This window comes from Geotrypetes seraphini, chromosome 17 (assembly GCF_902459505.1).
Source record: "Geotrypetes seraphini chromosome 17, aGeoSer1.1, whole genome shotgun sequence".
NCBI classification, from domain to species: domain Eukaryota; kingdom Metazoa; phylum Chordata; class Amphibia; order Gymnophiona; family Dermophiidae; genus Geotrypetes; species Geotrypetes seraphini.
Window position 1 is genome coordinate 32,041,350 of NC_047100.1, and position 23,589 is coordinate 32,064,938.

Here is a 23,589-nt window from a genome sequence, read left to right on the forward strand (position 1 = left end):
TTCTAGGCGGTTTACAATCAAGAGTGCTGGACATTCAGCGAAATACAGTAAGTAGATATTCAGAGGAAATACAGAGATCAGAGACCTCAGGAGGCAATAGTATAGAAATACAATTTGCTGAGCGAAAATGTAATATGTACATTTTAGTAGGTAATGTCCGACAGGACCTGTTGGGGATAAATAGCAACGTAAAGTTACGATAAGATGAAGATAACAGATTATATTTATAACAGTGCTGTAAGTTCAGGTGGGAGAGGGAGAGCGGGTCAATTGTTTAGGTATTTCTGGAACAGGTATGTTTTTAGGCGTTTCCTGATTGATGGTACAATATATGAACTATAGTCAAAGAGTAACACTGCCCTGCTGGAGTTATGACTAAAGAGCTTAGTAAAGGTGTTATCTTAGTCTGGTTAGTCCACAAATAACACAGGAGCCCTTACCATCTACAAAATAGGTGACAGTAAGTGCTCCCTTGGGAAAGCCAATTTTTTTTTTATTTTTAAAATCTTTATTCCTTTTTATTTCTTTCAACAAGTGTACAGTATTATTACAATTAATTTACATAACACACTTGGCATTCTTAAACAATATTATTATACATGTTTTTATTCCCCCCCACCTCCCACCCTTTTCCATATCAATAAAATATTCCTTCCAAATTTATATATAATTATACATCCCTTTTTGATAATACAATTAATCTGACATGAAATCTGTCCCTCCCCCTATCCTTCTTCCTCAAACATTTTAAACATTTTATTATACCCAGTAATGCACAACAATAAATATCCCATCCTATTACATATATCTCCTTATTTTTCATAACAACATCTTTCCAATATTTTTCCCTCCCTATCCCTCCCATCCCATCCCATTTCTATATATTATCCCCTAAGGAAAAATAATAAAGCCAATTTTTACCACAGCATTGTAAAAGGGCCTAAAAAACGCCACCGATCGTGTGTCAGTAAAGCTACGGCACTATTTGCAGAATCGCTTCTACCATTAAACATAGGCACCAGTAATATAGGCCAGGGCTTTGAAGGCCTACATTCCTGGCATCTATGTTTGACCAAAATTGCATCTACAGAGGTCCCTAGCAGCATCTAAGGTCATTCCCAGTGTAAACTACACCTACTTTGACCTTAGGCTCTGTAGATGTGATTATGGCATCATTTTTTGGAGGTGCCTAAGGTGCCTACCGCTGCCCAACTGATGGTACTGCTTAGAGAATGTGGGACTAAATGTTTGTGTTTTTTCCTATTTTTAAATCAAGGAGTGAGAAGAAATTTATTTAAACAAGAAAAAAAGTAGGGTAGCACTTGTTTTCAGAAAATGGCTGTGGCCTTGTGAGATTTCTGGGTCTGTTTCCCATTAGAGATTGCACCATTTCTTAATTTATCTTTCCTGTTATGCTATTTTGTGCAGTCTTGGACAAATTAGTGTGCTTGCTGTGTTAGTCCACTTTAAAGATAATAGTTAGAAATAAATATAAAAGCAAGCGAGAGGAAAACAGTGATACCTCTTTTTTTTTTACTGGACTTAATATATTTGACAAGGTTGAACCACCTTCTTCAGGACAAGTATGAGCAAAAGATAACAGTATCAGAATATATGTAATTTAAACATGAAAGCATTCTAATAACCTCAAGTGAAAGGTAGGGAGGAAGATGTGGATGGGTAATCAGAAGGTGACAAAATAGTCCTTAAGTCCTGTAGGGTGGGTGTTGAAATATTTCATTATTTTAATTTCAAAAGTCTTACATTCCAGGATTATTTTAAACTTACTTCTTAGGATATGCAAGCACAAATTACAGCATAAAGGGATTTTACCTGTGCTCTTCGTCAAATATTGTGTATATTATTCAATGTAAATTTGTAACAAATCTTGAGAAGAGTGCTATATGGGGGAGACCAGACAGATGCTAAATATAAGAATCAACTTACACAGAGGTACCACATCAAAGACTGCAAAGCAAGCAAAGGTGACAACCCTACAAGTGAGCATTTTTCAGAATAATACTAAGAGATCTTAGAACATAACACCTTTGAAGTTAAGATGATGAAATATTTTGGCACAAACCTGATAGAACTTAACAAGGATCTGTGTTCACCATAAAACAAAAATTATACTGCTTTATCACCTTCTAATTACATATTCACTTCTCCCTTTTTCTCACTCCTCACCCACCCCTATGAGGCTGACATTAAAACGGTTTCTGTGTTTCTCACATATATATGCATATGGCAACCTTTTGAAGGTAGAACCTTCTTCAAGTTAAGTATGAGCAAGTTAATATTAAAAAACAAAAAAACAAAAAACTGTTGTAACTTCACTGGAAATGTCCAGTTAGCTCTTTTGTAATTCGCCTTGAACTGCAAGGTATAGGCGGAATAGAAGTCCCTAATGTAATGTAATATATTCTTATATTGCCATCTTTTGCTCATACTTGAAGAAGGTTCTACCTAGAGAGTGGCACGGGGACAAAAATCCATCCCCTTCCCATCCCCGCAGTGAAGTACTTTATAGTTACTCTGAATAAAATTCAGATACTGGATGTTTAGTGCAGCTTAAAAAGAATGCTGTTCCCCCCCCCTGTATGAGCATCACTCTTTAAAAACATTCACAAGTCACATAAGGACCTACTTAGAACATCAATAGACCTATTGGAAAACTAAAGAAGCCAGATTAGTGCAGATCTGTCCATTAATGCTAACAGAAAACAATGTCTCAAATTCATACGCACAGAACAGACAGACCCTCACACAGTATAGAATAATTACAACAAAATAAAATTAGAAACACACAGAAAAATATTAAATTGAATCCCCAAGAAGCCACAATCCACACCAGAGAAAGAGAAAAAGTGCAAAATATAAAGACAGTAGATGTAAATTTCAAAACTGACATATTAGAATCACTACATTAAAAGTTAAATACCTGTTATGGATATCTCTCTCCCTTTCATACACTCCCATGTTCAATATCTCTCTCGCCCTTGCACCCTTAGTCCAACATCTTCTCCCTTCCCCCTTGCAGCATTCTCTCCCTTGCATGTTCAACATTTCTGTCTCTCTCCCACTATCCACCATCTCTCTCCCCCTCTTTTGTGTCCTGGGTCAAACATCTCTCTTTCTCCTTTCTGCCATAATTTTTAATATTTCTCCTTCTCTTGTCCCTCTCCTTGCAGTCTTTCTCCCTCACCTGTACCCTATAGTAAAAATTTCCCTTTCTCGCCCCTCTCTACCCCTTTGCAGTTTCCTTCCTATCCCTCCCCCACCATACTTACAGCTAACACTCTTGCTGGCGTTGGAGGAGCAAGCTGGGCTCCAGCGGTCCATGCAGCCATTTTGAACCTCTTCGAGCTGGCAGCACTCTAGTAGCGTCAGGGGTAGGAAAAAGGCTCTTTCCCTGCTCCTGAAAAAGCCACTATACCACTAGGAATGATAAAGTATGGCCGGGGGGAGGAAAGGGGTTTCAGTGTAAAGGGAGGGTGCCTTAGGTCCCCATTGCCACAGTGGTTCCCATTCCTGCGGCACTACTATGGAACAGCCAACCGTTACCATGGTAATACCAGGGTCACGCTCTAGTTCTACCTTCAAAAGATTGCCCAAAATACTAGAAGTTATTCCAATAAAAAAAGTTATCACTTTTATTTTCCTTTCTTGTGCAATCTTATGAGTAAGTGTGATGCTGAGTATATTACCATTATTGAAGGCTTTGTGTTATGTGCCATGTATAACAACCACTACCCTAATTCCTGTACCAATATGGAAAGTTAAAACCTGAATCGCTATCTGCATCTACTGCATGATGGTCATACAATGGGGTAGAGCAATTCCAGTAATGCTAAGAAGCAGATAACATGACCTTTTCAGTCCCGTTTTATAAACCATGGAGCTTTTCTATTATTTCCTATCATATTGACTGTAGCCCTCAAGAGTGGGTTTGCTTGGTATGGAATAAGTAGCTCATGTGAAGAGGGATTTCTTGTGTCACCAAGACATGGCTTTCAGGATTCAACCAGGTGTCTTTAAAAACAGCTGTGTCTTGAGCATTATATAATAATAATTTTATTCTTATATACTGCCAAAGCCATAATAGTTTGAGGCGGTTTACAATAAGAAGCACAATATAAAATCATCAAAAAATAGATGTATACAGGATAAAAGAGAAGTAAAACAGAGTCCTTAAGTTACAAATCGATTAAACAATTTTGTTTTTACTAATTTTCTAAAACTAAAATAAGATGAGGAATGCATAATAATATTACCCAGCCAATCGTTCAGTTTACCTGCCTGGAAAGCAAGAGTTCTGTCCAGGAATCTTTTGTAACAACAGACCTTAATTGTTGGATAGGTGAACATATGAATTTTACGTGTAGGCCTGTTGGAACAATCCAAAATAAAATGAGAGGCCAAATACGCAGGAGCCAAACCAAATATTCATTTAAAACAAAGACAAGAAAATTTAAACAAAACTCTTGCTTCTTGCGGCAGCCAGTGTAATTTTTGATGATAAGGACTTATATGTTGCCCATTTTTTTCAAACGAATTGGTAAATTTTGAATAACTCGGAGTCTTTGAAGAGTTTTCTTAAGAGTTCCCAAATAAATGATGTTACCATAATCAAGCATGCTTAAGATGGAAGATTGAACCAGCAAAAGGAAGGATACTGCATCAAAATATTTTCTAATGGTTCTGAGTTTCTGTAGTACCGAGAAACATTTTCTAACTAATAAATCCGTATGTTCATCTAAAGTGAGATATCGGTCCAATGTCACTCCCAGGATTTTTATAGAATAGTCAATGGGGAAATCCTGACCATTCAAAGATATCGATGTATCTTTAATTTTGTCATTCGGGCTTGCCAGAAAAAATTTGTTTCGCTATTAAGCTTTCTCAAGGTGAAGTGGAAAAAGTGGTCTATGAGGAAGGTGACTTGAATACGAGGGACTTCACCTTGAGAAAGCTTAATAGGGAAAATGTCGGTGAATGAATTTCACGTCCCTGATTCAGACCTGAAGAAAACTAAGTAATACTAACTATACTATACTGATGTTATATGAAAAAGAGAAAGATTATTCATTTTCAACTTTAAGTACTATAAACTATTTAAAAATATTTAAACATATTTATATAGATAAATTTGTGATCCGATGACAATTTAACACTTAAAGCTTAGTGTAATAAAATTCTATTGAACACTAAGGGCTCCTTTTACGAAGGCACATAACGGGTTTAACGCCCGTGACTTTTCATCACACGCTAACCCCCGCGCTGGCCGAAAAACTACCGCCTGCTCAAGAGGAGGCGGTAGCAGCTACCGCGGTTGGTGGTTTAGCGCAGCTTTGTAAAAGGAGCCCTAAGTGGTGTTTCTGAGGATCGTTGAAACTCCGGAAGAGTGTTATATTCTAAGGGATTTTCAAATTTTATTATCCCTACTCTTTGCGATTCTTTATGATTAAACATCAGGGTACTTTTGATTATTGCAAAGGCTGAATAGAAACTTCAGCATTAACCAATCTCTTTCAAAACAATCTGAGGTGATTTTACAATATATCAAATTATAGTGGGATATGTCTTATCTAATTCCCCTGATCCCTCAGGACAAGTATTAACAGATGTATATTTTATGGAATGACTTCGTATGTTAGAGATGGATATTTTCAATTGTTAGTCCCAAGGATTTTAGGAGGAGAGGAAGCAGGATTTATCTTCTACATATCTCCCATCTTGCAAATGAGCAAGACTAAGAGCTCCTTTTACAAAGGTGCGCTAGCGTTTTTAGCGCACGCACCGGATTGGCGCTCGCTACCTGAAAATCTACCGCCTAGCGCGCGCAAAGGCCCTAATGCACCTTTGTGAAAGGAGCCCTAAATCAAGTTATTTTTTCATGTTGTGGAAGCTGCGGACACTTAGATCTTACTTCGATGCCTCAGCTTTTAGAATTCTGGTCCAGTCCTTGCTGCTGAGTCAGCTTGGTTACTACAATATAATTTATCTTGCGGGACTCAAAAAGAACATCCTAAAATTGCGTATTATCCCGAACACTGATATTAAACTTACATGCAATCAAAGCTCCGTTGTACCACGAGATGCATTGGCTCCCTGTGGAGGCACGCATCATCTTTAAATTGGGTTGCTTGCATTTCAAAGTTGTCACTGGCTAGGACCCACAATATCTGCCACGTCTATTTGTCTTTTCATCCCAGAAACACTCGAGAAAAACTCACGCTTTTCTTGTTTTTCCACTGGCCAATGGTTGTAAGTTTAAAAGATTTCATGAGTGACAACTTTCCTTTCAAGCTGCTCTGCATGATAATGATTTCAGGCATTTGTGCAGTTTAGAAGGCACCTGAAGACGTTTGTTGTTTTTTTTTTATAAATTCATAGGCAATTAGATTCTCTACTCTCAGATTTATTTTTATTTTTATAATTCTTTTGTAAACCGCCTAGAACTATTTGGTTATTAGGTCTAGAAATCGATTTATTGCAGGTTACTCCCCTAGATATCTCCATTATTCTGGTTCCTTAGTCTGCTCATATATTGATTTTTAAATTTTAACTTGTGCCTTTTTATTGGTAGTTCAAAGTGAGTTTCATTCCAGTACAGTAGGTACAGTATATCCCATTCTTAGAGGGCTCATGATCTAACGTTATACCTGAGATAATAGATGGTGAAATGAATTGCCTGATGTCTCGAGGGGCATCAATGGAATTTGAATCCTGGTTTTAATCACTAGGAGGGGCACATGACTGAAGGAAGAGATTTATGAGTCTACAGGGCTTTGCTCAAATATGATAATGTAAAGAGAAAGTCACAAAGGGCCTGAATACTTTGAAACTTCTAGATATTTAGGATGCTACTGTAACTGAAATGATGGATTCAAAGACGAGATTAAAGAATAAAGTAATAGGTGCAAACATCTTAGCCACCCTAGTTTGGTGGGAGTTTCACAGAGCAGAAATCTTGCTCTTCACAGGTGGCCGGAAAAAGTTAGCCCATCCTGATTTCTTTGCCAATCTGTTTTCAAGCGTTTGTGGTGTTGAATGGCATTTTTTTCTAAATTGATTTTTTATTACCAATTGTAAACCACCAGATTGGATGCTATAGCAAATTCACATTCCACAAATATACTAACTGACTTTTTTTTTTAAGGCATCAGGAAGACTGTAGCCTACAGTTTGAAGAAGCTGTACAAGATGTGCAGGGGACACCAGAGGAAGAAAACCCAAAATTTCTCTTTCTAGTACACATGTGCAAAAGTAATAAAAACATTTGGCTTGATTACAAGCTTTTTTTTTTTTTTTTAATCTCTGCTTAGTATTTCCTATTGCATTTCTTTTCTGTGCAAGATTTTCTAGATTAATTGGAATCGGAGCTGGGAATTGCACAAGACAATTTTCCCCACCATTATAAACTTCCCTTTCCCCTTTAGCTTGCCTTGCGTGATCATAGCTGCGACAGCCCTCAGCAGGGAACCCCACAGTCATGGTCCCTGAATCCAGCCACCAGATATCACCCTTAACCAATGACCATAACTTTCCTTCCTCGGGGCTGGGAACTCTGCAGCATCCCTATCCTCAGCCAACCTGACTCTAGGATTGAAAGGGGAACTCACTATGTCAGGGTACAGCACTTGCCACTGGAGCTGCCTAGCTGATCCAACTTTGTTTTTGTTAGTTTGTTTTCATCAGATGTTTCTTCCAGCATGTTTGTGTTTTTATGACCCCAGTTCTGTTGAGGTTTGCAAAACAAGTAATGTGCTTCCATCCATGCTTGTTCAAATGTATGCCCTGTAGCTGTCATCCCTCGTATTGCTCTGCTTCCTTGTGTGATAGCCATGTCTCCCCTCCGTGTTGATGAAATGTTCCTCCACCGTTTTACTTGAGGCTATGTATCCCGTCCTTAGCTTTCTGGGAGGACAGGATATAAATCTAAATACATTTATTTATTTATGTTTCAGTTTTGAACAGTAGAAAATTTACTGTACTTTTTTAAGAAAACAACTTTGTATGGTATATCATTAAATTTTTATTTCTCCTACCTGTGATGGCTAGTAGAAATGCATTTTCCTAACCTCGAAACATAAAAAGGAATGTGTAAATAAATACTTCTCAGGGAATTCTTTTGAAGGCCTTATACTTTTGAATCTGTATATGGTTCAAGATATGAGATTATTTTACAGATATCCTAGAGTCAAACTGATTTACTCACAGCCATGTTCGCAAAAGAAGATCATGGAAGAATGTGTCTCATCATGTTCTCTCCAGCAGCTTTGGCAAAATGAGGCCTCCTCAGGGACTGAAGTTAGTGTTGTTTGGCTAAAACTGGAAATATTATGGACGATTTCAAATGAAACATTATGTCAGACTTAAGCTAAATACTGTATATATGATGGGGTGGCATGACCTTTGGACACTGCCATTTGGGTGCCCATGACTTTTGCCTGGAATACCCTCCCGCAAAATGGTGATTGAGTTAAAAAACGCTTGCAATAGACATAAAGGAATCCCTAAATAAAAAGAAGATAGTATTGACTCAAAACTCAAAAGATCATCAGATCGACAACTGTAACTTCATTTATGAAGCACAGGACTGATACTTAAATGCAGTCCCAGCAATGGGGAAGTGAAGCTAATGCTAGGCAGACGTCTACAGTCTTTCTCCCATATATGGCAAGGCAGATCGGGATGAGCTGGAGTTAGCTTTGACTGCGGGGCAATGTGACCGATGCCCGATGGACTTCTACAGTCTCTGTCCCGTATATGGCAAAATGGGTCAGGAGCAAGTATGCATTTTTTTTTTTTACCACATTCTTATCATCCAGGTACAGGTGAGGGGAGGAGGACATCTTATACAGAAACTTATCAAGTAAAATGAATAATTACTAGATGGTGAATGTGAAACTGTTGGGCAGACTGGATGGATCATGGAAGTGCACTAGCCCAAATGGCAGCCTTCAAAAGTCAAGTAATGAAGCTATATATATTGGAAAAAGTATTCCTTATGTACAAGAACAAAGCTGCCTGGAAACGGATCAATGGAGGAGAACACAGCTGGTTTCATAAACCCATGGCAAGAAGTACCAAAGAGCAGCACAGCTCATGCATAGGAGGCTTTCGGGCACATCCCATTGCTCAAATAGAATGTATGTATTTGAATTTATCTTGTACTCTTTCAGTTGTAACTCAGCAAGTTACATTTAGCTCCAGAGGGCTTATTCTAAGTTTGTAGCTGAGGCACTGGAGGGTGAAGTGACTTACCCAAGATCACAAGGAGTAGCAGTGGGATTGGACTCCTGGCTTCCTTAACTACTAGGCTCCTCCCACTTTGTAGGATTGTGCAGACCAAAACTGCCATTCGGTTAGCTCAGTGATTCTTAAACGTAGACTGGGGGGAAGCCCAGTTAGTCAGGTTTTATTTATTAAATTTTTTCTTCTATCCTGTCATCCCCAAAGAGCTCAGAGCGGGTTACAGGTTACAATTTGACATAATTACAGTACAAAGTTTACAATACAAGGTTGTATCCTAACTGGGATCTAGTACCAACAAATAGAGTTTCCAGGTTACAGTGCATGTCTTTTCAATACAAGTTTTTATTCTAATGTGACACATTGGGATCTAGTGCCAATGTGCATTTCTCAGGATAGCAAAACAGACAGCAGACAAGACAAGCATAAAATATGAAGAACTTTAATCAAACCAGAACATATGCCTAATGAGGCCAGATTTTGCCCAAAGGCTGCATCTGTAAGGCAGATCGAAATACATTCAAAAAATGAAACACATTAATATTAAATAATACCAGAGAGAAAATCAAATCATATCAAAGAAATATAAAATAACATGCATATAAGTAAGTAAATCTATAAGAAAAACATGCAACTAATAAAACAAACAGCAGAGAATTATATAAAAAAAATATTTTAAGAGGAAATAATAGATGTGCTCAACAGTTCCCCATAATCACTCCTAATCAAAAGGGGTGTCAGAAAGTGGTGGGAAGAACATGACAAAGTCAATGTTCTTAGGAGTTCTTAAATCTAATTAAGACTATCTTACATGAAATATACTGTATACGTAGACCTGGATGCTCTAAAATCACTGTTAAAATCCTGTGGGTTGCTGTGGGGCTGGTAAATAGTCCAATTTGAAAACGGCGATTGATGTTCAAACAATTTTGCATACACATGAGTTTCATGGAGGTCCACTGTAATCCCATCCAATCAGTCACTGGAGAAAGCAACGGATGTACAGAGATGGCAGGGGAAGCCTTAAAGCAGCCTCCTGCCGCTCAGTTGTTAGGGACATGAAGAGTAGTTTTTGGGGTTGGTTTGGTTTTTTAAATGGGCACAGATTGTGCATGTGACACACACACAACATCTGCATCCATTTTTTTAAAAAAGTCGTGCTCAGACCTCCTCCCAACAACGGCCCACACCCCCCGAACTTAGGCACTGTTTACAGAATCACAGCTAGTGGCGTCTTTGTAAAAATTTAGGCACTTTAAATGTAGGAGAGGGCTTGAAAGGCCTACATTTCAGATGCCTAACTTTTTGGCAGCGCCTACGTCATGCTCTGCCAATAAAAACACCCACTTAGGTGTTAGGCACTGTTAAGAACCAAGCAATAGGTGCCTATCACCCAATTCAAATTATTTTAACAATTATTGAGGCTATTAAGGATATTTTGCCAATTAAGTTAGGGGCCCTTTATAGACTCAGTCCCTTAAAGTTTAACATTCTTCCAGAGTCTTTCATGGGGAAAACACCCTTCAGTGATTCAAGACAAAGTTAGACAAGTACTTGCTGAACCAGAATGTGTCTCAGTTAGGGCACTGATCTTTGATCACAGGGCCACCACATGAGCGAACTGCTGGGTACGATGGACCACTGGTCTGACCCAGCAGCAGCAATTCTTATTTTCTTATCAGCGATACATACCTAAAGTGTTTTAACCATAACATACACTTCTTTCTAGAGCAGGGGTCTCCAAAGTAAGGCCCATGGGCCACATCCAATTTGCAATATGATTTTATCTGGCCCATGGAAGAATTGTGTGGGAATTCGCCAATGGATTAATTTTCCAATGAGAATCTGCAAAAACAAACAAACAGGGTGTTGATAGATTTCCAAAGAAATTGATGAAGACATGGCGGATGAGATAAAATCCAACTGCAAGGGAGGCAACGCAGTTACCATGGGCGACTTCAATTATCCAGGGATAGACTGGAACCTAGCCACCTCCGGTTGTGCTAGAGAGACCAAGTTCCGGGAAACTGTAGGCAATTGCTTCCTGGAAAAACTTGTCAAGGAAAATACAAGAGGAAACGCAATTCTGGACCTAATTCTAAATGGACTGCAAGGACCGGCACAAGATATAGAAGTAGAAGGGACCCTGGGAAACAGCGATCACAATACGATCTGCTTCAACCTGGAAATAGGGGCGAAACATCGGTCCAGAACTACGGCCATGGTGCTAAACTTCCGAAAAGGGAATTACGAAGGGATGAGATGCATGGTGAGGAAGAAGATTAAGAAGAGGATAAACACTGTAAAGACGCTAGAGCAAGCTTGGTCTCTTTTTAAGGATACGGTTACCGAGGCACAAAATCTATATATACCGTGTATCAACAACAGATCAAAGAGGAAAAAGAATAAAGAACTAGCGTGGCTCACTGTAGAGGTAAAGGAAGCGATCAGAGACAAAAAACCTTGTTTAAGGAATGGAAAAGATCAAAAACTGACAAAAACTGGAATAAGCACAAACAACATCAACGCAGGTGCCATAAGGCGGTAAAAGGGGCCAAAAAATACTATGAGGGAAAAATAGCCAAGGAGGCGAAAAAATTCAAGCTGTTCTTTCGATATATTAAAGGGAAAATGACCCGCAATGGAACCGATGGGACCGTTGGATGACCAAGGAATAAAGGGAGCGCTAAAGGAGGACAAAGCAATTGCCGACAGACTGAACATGTTTTTTTGCATCTGTATTTACCAAAGAATATATACACTGCATACCGTAACCCATTAGGCTATATGCTGGGAATGAAAACGGGAAAGTTACAGGGTTAACGGTCAGTCTAGAAGAGGTATGAAGGTAGATTGATAAACTTAAGAGCGATAAATCCCCGGGACTGGATGGTATCCATCCGAGGGTCATCAAGGAACTGAAAGGGACCATAGCTGAACTGCTTCAACTAATAGCTGATCTGTCGATCGTATTGGGAAAGATTCCGGAGGACTGGAAGGTAGCGAATGTTATGCCGATCTTCAAGAAAGGTTCAAGGAGAGAGCTGGGAAACTACAGACCAGTGAGTCTGACCTCGGTACCGGGAAAGATGGTAGAGGTGCTGATAAAGGACCGCATCATTGATCACTTGAGGGACATGGGCTGATGAGGACCAGCCAGCATAGTTTCAGCAAAGGCAGATCTTGTTTGACAAACTTGCTGCACTTCTTCGAGGGGGTAAACAGGCAGATAGACAAGGGCGACCTGGTCGACATTGTATATCTGGACTTTCAGAAGGCGTTCGACAAGGTTCCACATGAACGACTACTTTGGAAAATTGCGAGCCATGGAATCGAGGGTGAAATTAAAATGGACGTGGATTAAAAATGGACAATATTCGGACTGGAAGAGCGCCACCAGTGGGGTGCTGCAGGGCTCAGTGCTTGGACCTGTGCTCTTCAACCTCTTTATAAACGATCTGGACATAGGTACGACGAGCGAGGTGATTAAATTTGCGGACGAGACGAAGTTATTCAGAGTAGTGAAGACGCAGGGGGAATGAGAGGATCTGCAATGTGACATAATCAGGCTCGAGGAATGGCCATCGACATGGCAGATAAGGTTCAACGTGAATAAGTGTAAAGTGATGCATGTCGGTAACAAAAATCTGCACTAATACAGGATGTCCGGGGCGGTATTTGTAGAGACTTCCCAGGAAAGGGACTTGGGAGTTCCGATCGACAAGTCGATGAAGCCGTCCACGTAATGTGCGGTTGCGGCAAAAAGGGCAAACAGAATGCTAGGAATGATAAAGAAGGGGATCGTGAATAGATCGGAGAAGGTTTTCATGCCGCTGTACCGGGCCATGGTGCGCCCTCTCCTGGAGTACTGCATCCAGCACTGGTCGCCGAACATGAAGAAGAACACGGTACTACTCGAAAGGGTCCAGAGAAGAGCGACTAAGATGGTTAAGGGGTTGGAGGAGCTGCTGTACAGCGAAAGATTAGAGAAACTGGGCCTCTTCTCCCTCGAACAGAGGAGATTTAGAGGGGACATGATTGAAACATTCAAGGTACTGAAGGGGATAGACTTAGTAGCTAAGGACAGGTTGTTCACCCTCTCCAAGGTAGGGAGAATGAGAGGGTACTCTCTAAAGTTGAAAGGGGATAGATTCTGTACAAACGTAAGGAAGTTCTTCTTCACCCAGAGAGTGGTAGAAAACTGGAATGCTCTTCCGGAATCTGTCATACGGGAAAACACCCTCCAGGGATTCAAGACACAGACAAGTTCCTGCTGAACCAGAACGTACGCTGGTAGGGCTAGTCTCAGGGTGCTGGTCTGACCCAGCAGCGGCAATTCTTATGTTCTAAATGCATTAATTAAAATTGTGTTCAAAATATATTGATATTCCATATTATATTGATATTATTCACAACTTTATTTAATACTGAATGGTAATTGTCTACTTTGCGATATTTCTTTGTACTTGTTCGGCCTCGATCCATAGTGTCAATTTGCGGTGTTGTAGGTAGCTCTGGTGCTGTGACTAATCTTTAAATTGAATCTGGAAGTTATGGTTAATTGTCCATAAGAATACTTGCAGTGGTGCAGTGTAATACTCAATTTGTAATTTAATCTCACATACTCTGTAATTAGTTTATAAAATTTTCTGCTTTCAATAAAACTCATATCTAGAGTTATTTATCTTTTTTTTACTACAGCCCGCTGAAAAATGCTGAAGTACCCAATGTGGCCCCGTGGTGAGAAGTTTGGAGACCCCTGCTTTAGAATAACAAACCATTTGTTGCCTAAGCAACATTAGTATGTTAATCAGCAATATAAGTAGTGCCAAATCAACCTAGCCAGCCACAATGAATATTCATGAGATCAATTTGCATATACTGCCTCCTTGAAAATCTGACTGGCTGGGATTCCCCCAGGACAGGTTTGGGAACAATGTGTCATTTACAAGGTTTTTCATTTTATTTAAGGGGAGCGGGTTGGGGACAGGGTACGTCATCAATAATGTGTGTGTCCTGATGCTCAAATAAGGGTAATTGTTGAGCAATAGTGCATAACAGAACAAATGTACAAAAAGTCACCCCACCCCCCAAAAATCCTGTAAACAAAACAGAAAGCTAAACAAAAGGGCAATTTTCAGCCTTTAAACCCCCTGCTAAGTGGAAAGTAGCTTAGTTGAGCAGTGCACTGTCATCTGTGGTATACCCTATGGCACAATGGTGCACCCTGTTTGAGCTTTAAGGCACACTATTGATAACATTGCTCCTGAAACAACAACAAGAAAAAGAAACATGAGGGCAGATAAAAGCCAAATGGCCCATCTAGTCCACAGTAACCATTATCTCTTTCTCTCTCTCTCTCCCTGAGAGATCCCACGTGCCTATCCCAGGCCCTCTTAAATTCAGACATAGTGTCAGTCTCTATCATCTCTTCTGGAAGACTGTTCCATGCATCTATCACCCTTTTCTGTAAAAAAGTATTTTCTTAGATTACTCAGGCGCCTATCTCCTCTTAACTTCATCCTATGCCCTCTCATTGCAGATTCTTTTGAAATGAAAGAGACTCGACTCAGGCGCATTTACATTACATAGGTATTTAAATGCCTCTCAATAAATAGATCATAGTGACAGTAAAATCAATAATTTCAAAAAAATGTCACTCACTAGCAGTGGACTTAATTATCACTTGAGGCTTTTTCTCCACCTTTTTTACTTAAATGGGGAATCTGAGGATTTAAGTCCACTGCTGGCGAGTAACATTTTTTTTGAAACTATTGATTTAAACATCTCTATCATATCTCCCCTCTCCCGCCTTTCCTCCAAAGTATACAGATTGAGATCTGTAAGTCTGTCCCCATGCGCCTTATTATGAAGACCACACACCATTTTAATAGCTTTCCTCTGGACCGACTCCATCCTTTTTATATCTTTTTGAAGGTGCGGCCTCCAGAGTTGTATACAATATTCTAAATGAAGTCTCACCAGAGTCTTATACTGTGGCATCAATACCTCCTTTTTCCTACTGGCCATACCTCTCCCTATGCAACCTAGCATCCTTCTAGCTTTCGCCATCACCTTTTCAACCTGTTTGGCCACCCCAAATAAAACAAAATCATATAAACAATAAAAAAGACCAGCTGTTGCAGAAACACTTCTGGGCCAAGAGCTACAGGTCTTGGCTTCCTCTGGTTGGTGTGCATTCTGAATGTGGTTAATAGTTGTCATGGTTACATAATAGCTGCAACTCCCTCTTAAGAGGAATGTGAATGCTGCCTCTGGAGCCACCCGCACCCCGCTGGCTAAAGGCGCAAAACTCTGATTCAGAACTGAAACTTGGACTCCCTCTACATTATCACAAACCCAGTTTGTCAGCTTTAAATCATTATGCATTTTGGGAACATGCTTAACATTGAAATGCAAAGTTTAAAGAGTGAAAGGTAAGTCTATAAAGGGTGTTAAAATAATGAGCATTCAATATTCTAAGATAGCATCTGGTATAAATACAAACCTAAATGTTGGCACTTATGCACTCAACTTACATCTGTACACAACTTACAGCATTATGTTTTGCACATTTGTGACCTGCTTATGCCCCTCCCACATCAATGCCCCCTTTCCAATTGAGCACTATATATGTTAGGCATTAAGGGCCAGATTCTTTAAATGGCGCCTAGGTTAGGTGCCCTAATTGCAGACGTCTAGCGAGGTCTAATTTAAATCCACGCACTCTTGCTTCTAGGGGCAGCCAATGAAGTTATTGATAGTATGGAGTTATGTGATCCCATTTTTTTATGCCAAAAATCAGTCGCACTGCTGAATTCTATATGATTCAGAGTCTTTGAATGGTTTTCTTGAGGGACCCCAAATAGATGATGTTACAATAGTCGAGCAGGCTTAAGATGGAGGATTGTACCAGTAGGCGAAAGGATGCTGCGTTGAAGTACTTTCTGATGGTTCTAAGTTTCCATAGTGTCGAGAAGCCTTTTTTGATCAGTGACTCTGTGTGACTATCTAGAGTGAGGTAACGGTCTAGCGTCACTCCCAGGATTTTTATGGAATCGACAATAGGGAAGGTCTGTCCGTTCAGGGAAATTGAAGTGTCTTTGATTTTGTCATTCAGGCTCGCCAGGAAGAATTTGTTTTTTTCAAAGTTGAGTTTCAGTTTAAACTCGGTCATATATGCTTGTTAAAGCCAATTATTGATTCTTATCACTAATTTTAGTGCCAATTAACTAAAAGTTATACATGTAACTGATGCTAATCTATAACTGTGCATGCCTTATATTGAATGAGGGGATGAGTGTCTCAGCATACTGTATTATGTAGGAATAACTTACAACAAATCCACTTGTAACCACAGGACTGGTTTAGCTTTAAGGATCCTTAATATGAACCTACTCAATGACCATGGAGAGATCTGTATTTCATAGGTTCTCGCAAAAGCAATGTGAAGAATAATGTAAATGTATTGTTCCAGGTTCAACAGTTAACTAAAGATCTTTGTACACAGCAGTTGTTTAAAGCTTCAGATTGCTCCTCACTGCCAAAAAGCCTGTCACTTTGACGTTTCCAGTGTTATTACGATGCGAGCCTGTAACCTGAGTTCCTTGCATTTGTCTTAAATGACTGTAGTAAGCAGCAAACCACTTTTGTGTGTAGCAGCATATAAAGGTCATTATTTTTCCTTTAGGGAGGAAGGGTTAAACCCCTGTTTACTAATACCTGGTATGCTCCATCTGTTGACACATACTGAAATCTGTCTCTTTGGAGAGCATAGACAGTTCTCTGTTTAGACATCCATGTCTGCAAAGACTTCATTTGTCCATATTTCTGTAGATCATTTGTCTTTGTTCCTTTTTTTTTTTTTTTTTAAAGTGCCCTACCTTTTCCCTTGAGGCCTTAGGTCCTGCATGCATTAGTTCTTTTTTTGGCAGGCACCCAAGAATGATTGTGCTGTGACTCATAAGCCAGAGAAAAACATGCTCCTATATGCTCTGTTTGTTGAGTAAAGCACTGTGTATTTGCATTTTTTTTTTCCGTTCCACTTTTATGCTTATATTTTGCAGTTCACTTATGCCATGTAAAGAGACAGGAGGTACCGGCAAACAGTTTTCTTTCAGCAGCTCTCCAAGGTCATGGTAGGTTTATGCTTTCAGCTGAATAGGGGTCACTTGAGATTTTGTTACCATCTTAAGTGCTCCGTGGGGCAATAATCCAAGGCCTTATAGTCGGCAGCTTGCGGAAGACCATCATGCACTTCACCTAACTAGACTGAGTTATGTTCAGCTGGAAGGCATTTCTCATGTACTGAGAGTCGAGAGAATTCTCCACAGACCATGACAAATATAACTCATTACATATCTGTAGGTTGAGCTCCTCATTAACATAAAGAAACTCATTTTTAAAAATGTGTTATGTAGTTTAAAACTTTAGATCAGCACAACTTATTTGTGGCTTGCTGTATGTGGGCAGAGAGATTATAAACAGCAGAGCTAATAATTCTGAAAAAGACTGAACACAAAAGACAAATGTGTGTTTTGTGTAAATACTGAATACATGGTTAGGTTGAAAGAACACCAGATGGTCATTGAAGCCAATCCTTTCTGCATCACGGCAATCAGTATGTTATAATCCATATACATATAACTAAGACAGTGGACATCTGCAGCAATTTCAGATATGTTGTGGAAACAGATCCTGCCCTAAACCTATCTAAAGCAAATCATAGGTCTCTTGACTGACTTGTAGCATATCTTTTTGTTTCTTTCTTTCTTTTCTACCTTTTTCATGAAGCACTTGTGCACTTTTTAATCTTGATTCCATGGAGGTCTTATTCAGTAAAGATTTTTCTCATAGCACAGAGTATTTTTTATTTTGTCTTTCTCAACTCTAAGCCGCCCAAACTAGCTCAGAGTCAAAGTTGTATTTGAGATAACGGAGGGTACTGTGACAAAGGTCTAGATGCACTAAGAGGATCGGTAAGACCGTGTGGGTCTGCTCTGATCCGATTTTTTGGCTGATTCAGAAAAAGCTTTTGATGCACTCAAAAGTTTGCATGCAAATGATTCACGTGGATGTTCGTCGTAAGCCCCAACACTGCCGTTTGATCACTGTGAGAGCGACTCTCACACATGAGCAGAGCCAGCAGGGGAAGCCCGAATAGCTGAGAGGCAGGGGAAACCTCCTGCCACTCAGCTGTTCAGAGCAGTAAACCTTTTTTTTTTTTTAAATGGGCACAAATGTGCATGTTACACATGTACAATATCTGTCCCATGATAAAAGCTCCCCCCCCATGATAGGTCTCCCCAACGACCCCTGATGAACACGGCACTGGGACCCCCCCCGTACTAGGAAAAATCAGCAGAAGGATGGCAATTCTCTCCTGCCATTTGCCCCCCCCCATGAGACAAAAATGGCAGGAAGGATGCCCATTCCCTCCTGCCACCGAAAGTCGACTCCTGTGCCAGGCACCCCCCTAAACATCGCCTACCCTCTCCTTCCCGCCCCCAAAAAGGCAGGAGGAATGCCCACTCCCTCCTGCCACCAGAGGTCCCCTGACACCCCCCCAAAACCTCCTGTACCTTTTCAGAGAAGTTGGAGCAGGAGGGAAGATCAGTCTATACCGCTCGTAGGTCCGCCAGTCCAAAATGGCGGGCCTTTCCCTCCCTGGTGCATCAAGTAATGCATGGGGAGGGGCATAAGGCCTCTCCCAAATGGGCCCCTCCTAAGACCCCCTCCCTCTGTATCCAGGGATACAAGAGGGAGGAGTCTAAGATCCTGATTGGCTTGACTGAGCCAATCAGGGCCTTAGATTCCTCCCCCTTGTATTCCGGGATACAGAGGGTGGCCAATGTAACACCAGTTTTTTTAAAGGGTTCCAGAGACGATCCAGGAAATTATAGACTGATGAGTGTTGTCAGTGCCGTCAAAATGATAGAGACTATTAAACAGAACAGAATTACAGAGCTTATACAGTGCAAAAGCATGGATTAATGAGACAAAGCCAACATGGTTTCGTCAAAGGAAATTTTGCCTCACCAATCTACTATGTTTTTTTTTTAAGGAGTGAATACACATGTGAATAAAGGTAAGCTGGTCAATATTGTATATCTGGATTTTCAAAAGATGCTTGCAAAGTACTTCAAGAAAAACTTCTGAGGAAATTAGAAAGTCATGGGATAGGAGTCAATATCCTATTATAGATTAAGAACTGATTAAAAGATAGAAAATGGGAGTCTTGCCTGTCTGATTAAAAGATAGAAAACTTGCCTGTCTCGAGTTTTGGGAGGGGGTATGGCCAAGATGGCAGTGTTACTGGCTGAGCTAGAACCGAGAACACTGCTTGGTTCTTTTTTTCATCTCTGAGATGCCGCATTCCAAGCGCAAGGGCACTTGACGTCCTGGCACCAAACTACTCTCGAGTTTGCCGCCAGAACTCTACAATCTGGGGTGCAGGACCTGTTGGTGTCGGTTGCTTGGGAGCTAGCCACTACACCCATGCCAGAAATCTCTCTTTCGCCCTCTGAACCAGTTATTCCTCCTTGTCCGGCAGTGGCAACGACTGTGCGCCAGAGAGGCCCCAATATTGAAGTGGTTGTGGGTCCTAGCTCTGAGGAAGGGCGCCGGTTGGAAGAAGGTTCTGCCATGAAGAAAAAATCTTATGAGGCTGGAGCTTTGGCTACAAACCTATCAGAGGTAACCCTGATGGATGTCTGGAGAATGCTCCAAAGACTAGATGGAATGTTACACTGAACATTAAACCGACCAGATACTTGTGATGGTCGGTATATCAAATTACAAAAGTCTGTTGAAGAAACTTCTACTCTGGTAGGAAAAGTAGACTCTTTATCAAAAGCTATTGCGAGCCCTTTGCAATCCGATTTCCCTCCGACCCGATTCACTAACCTGTGTAGCGATCCCTTCCCGATCCGTGCATGCAAATGAGGAGAATCGGCATGCAAAGCAGGAAGGCCAATCCAAAGTAAGCGACTGCTGAGGACCAGTCGCTGAGGTCCTTTCCGACTGCCCTGCCTTCTGACGCCCTGCTTCTCTGGCCCAATCTGCTCTTTGCCTCGTCTCAGCCCTGATCTCCAGCTTGCCCCAAATCTCTCCTGCCCGACTCAGCCCTAATCTCCTGCCCTTCCCCGCACTGCGAGACCATGGTTTTAATCCACGGGTTTAAAGCAGCTTAAAACCACAGGCTCGCTGGGCTGTTTAAAAAAGCAAAAGTTAGAAAAAAAAGTTGCGGCTCTTAGATGCATGCGCAGACCATCTACAGATGGTCTGCGCATGTGTCGGGATCGCTCTCTAGCGATCCATGTCGTGGGTGGGGGGGCATGTCAACAATCGTCCCCATTTGCATGCAGGCCTTTTGTGAATTTGTCGGCCTGCAATCAATCAGGCATGGATCAGACACGGTATCGGGGGTTAGTGAATCTAGCCCTTAGTCAGATAATGCAGTTAAATTTGCAACGGTTAATAAATTATCACCTTAAAATCAGTAACTGAAAATTTAATTATGAATAAAGTGTTTTTCCAGCTGTTCTATTTTCCTATGAACAACTTTAATAGGAGACAACCTACCTATTTTGAACTTTCCAAGATCACCTGATATTTCTTTTATGGAACTATTTCGGAAATAATTCGCACAAGTACTGAATTTGTCCTTGAGGTTATTCCTCCAATAAACAAAATTTATTATTTACCTACAGCTATTAAAAAACAAGGGGGTGAATCAGGTGTTGCTATTCAAGAATTGCAGAAACAAGTTTCTGTGGACTTAGAGAATATATTGGCAATATTAGAGGAAACTGTCTATATTAGAGGAAAGAGCTATGTTACTTGTTTCATTTGTTTTCCAGCAGGATTTAAATGCAGTAATTAAATTTTATTTCCGAAATGCTCAGACCCTTTTTCTGGGGCATCGGGTATAGATATATACATTACATTACATTACATTAGTGATTTCTATTCCGCTTGTACCTTGCGGTTCAAAGCGGATTACATAAGAAGAAGCTGGACATTTCCAGGAGGGTACATGACATTTAGGGTAAGACATAGTAACAGAATGAGTATAGTCTTAGTAACATTGGATGAAAGCAGTTATATTACATTACATATCAAATCTTTTCCAGGCGTTGGTAGGTAATATGATTCGGTAGGATGAATTGTTTTTGATTTTTAATTTATTTATTTATTTATTTTTTTTTTGGTCGGTTGAGGGTATGGTGCCAGGGAGTGGGTAAACCTGGTCGGTGTACGTGGAAGAGGAGAGTGAGATTAGGTGTTTTGAATATGCTTTTTGAAAAGTAGCGTTTTGATTTCTTTACGGAATGCTTTGAAGTCAGATGTTGAGGTTAACAATCTGGTTATGGAGGGTTCGAGTTTTGCTGCATGTGTTGCTATGAGGTTATCATAAAGCTTTTTGCGATGAGTGCCGTTGAGTGGTGGGTATGAGAATGGTGTCAGTGATCTTCTTATTCTGGGTGGAAGGTTACGGTTTAGACGATCGATTAGATAGGCAGGTGCTGTACCGTTGAGTACTTTGAAGATTAGACAGTATAGTTTGAATTGGATTCTGGCTCTAATCGGTAGCCAATGTGAGTCTAGGTAGGCGTTAGTTATGTGGTCATATTTTCCGAGGGAATAGATTAGTCTGAGAGCTGTGTTCTGAATGGTCTGTAGTTTTTTGATCATTTTTGTAGGACATGGTAGATATAGGATATTGCAGTAGTCCACAAGTCCTAGTACCAGGGATTGAACAATGATCCTGTAGTGTTCTTTGTCGAAGAATTTTCTTATTTTTCTTAAGTTGCGCATTGTGAAGAATGCTTTTTGGGTAGTTTTGTTGATTTGAGTTTGCATAGTGCAGCATCTATCTATCAGCACTCCCAGGATTTTGAGGGAGGTCTGGATTGGGTATTTGATAGTTTTAATTTCCAGGTCTGTTATGGATGGGATTTTGTCCCGCACCATTAAAAATTACTTTGACGAGACCTCATTCCGCCTTCCTTAGCATCCTCCATCCTTAGCATACTAGACTACTGCAATATCATTTACTTGAGCTCCGCGAAGAAAACCGCTAGGAGACTTAAAATGATCCAGAACACTGCGGTCCGCCTCATATTTGGCCTGAAAAAATGGGAACATGTCACCCCTTTTTACCACAAACTTCACTGGCTACCCTTTGAATCCAGAGTCCTATTCAAATTCGCCTGCTTATGTTATAAAACAGTATTTGGTCTATCCCCAAGCTACTTAAACCCTCACTTCTACCTGAATCGCATAAACAAGCACTCCCGCAGAATTCAGCTGTTCGCCTTCCCCTCCCTAAAACTATGTCACTCCAAAAGATTCCTTGACAAAACTTTCGCCTTCCAGGCTGCCAAACTGAACCCATGGCTAGCCCAAATTGTCCTTGAGGCCCCCACCTACCTCGGGTTTAGAAAATCTCTCAAAACTCACCTATTCTATGGACAAGACACCTAACACCCCTCTCCAATGAACCACAACCACCTCCTTTCCCCTTCCACCTCTCTACCCAGCATACCCACCTCAATCCTCCCCCCCCGACATACACACTCCCTTCTCTCTCTAACCTCAACTACGTCGTCGCTTCTAATATTGTTCAATTGTTGTGAACCACTTGTAATTTTTTTTGATAAACAAATGTAAACCGCCTAGAACTCCTTGGGTATGGCGGTATACAAAAATAAAGTTATTATTATTATTATTACCCTGATATCAATAAGGAGACTCTGAAAAGAAGAAAGCTTTTTCTAACCATGCAGCAAGAAACCAAAGATTTAGGAGCCACATTCCTGCTTGCATACCCATGCAAATGTTTTATTAGATTTGTTGAAGTATATCTTTTATGCTCCAGACCAGCTACAAGCATTCCTGGATGTAAAAGAGATCATCAGGGGATAATGGAAGGAAGAATATTGGAGGAGTTGTTCCATTAAGCTAATCCTCGAGCCATGGTCAGTATGTTTAGTGTGCTGCATCTTGACAAAGTTTGTGAGATACTGATGTAGGGGGATGACAGCCAAAGAAACTTTTTAAAAAAAATTTATTTTGTTTCAATAATGAAACAAGGCATGTCAACACATAGCTCTGACATGGGCAAACTGTGGCCCATGGGCCATATCCGGCCCGTTTAGTTTTTTTTAATCTGGCCTACCAAATTTGGCAGCCAGGCTGAAGATCTCGACAGCCGTCCAGGCAGGCCACTGCCAAACGCTCTGAGCGGCCGCAGTAATGTAGACAGCGGACCCCCGAGGGCACGAAGCAGAAGAACCACACCCGGTTCACCTGGGACTCTCCCATGGC

General features: G+C 40.6%; 1 protein-coding gene across 6 annotated transcripts in view; it reads left to right on the top strand.

The window, feature by feature from the left end:
• Positions 1 to 23,589, top strand: part of TAMM41 (TAM41 mitochondrial translocator assembly and maintenance homolog) — a 330,305-nt gene that overhangs the window by 114,830 nt on the left and 191,886 nt on the right. For 3 of the 6 annotated variants that reach the window (XM_033926289.1, XM_033926284.1, XM_033926290.1), the window contains one exon: positions 7,163 to 8,055. The exons of 2 other annotated variants lie outside the window; for them this stretch is intronic. In XM_033926289.1, the coding sequence (XP_033782180.1) occupies positions 7,163 to 7,254 (92 nt within the window). In that variant the 3' untranslated portion in view covers positions 7,255 to 8,055. Of the gene's footprint in view, positions 1 to 6; positions 48 to 7,162; positions 8,056 to 23,589 lie in introns of those variants that run through there. One more of the 6 variants, XM_033926285.1, reaches the window with a different exon arrangement.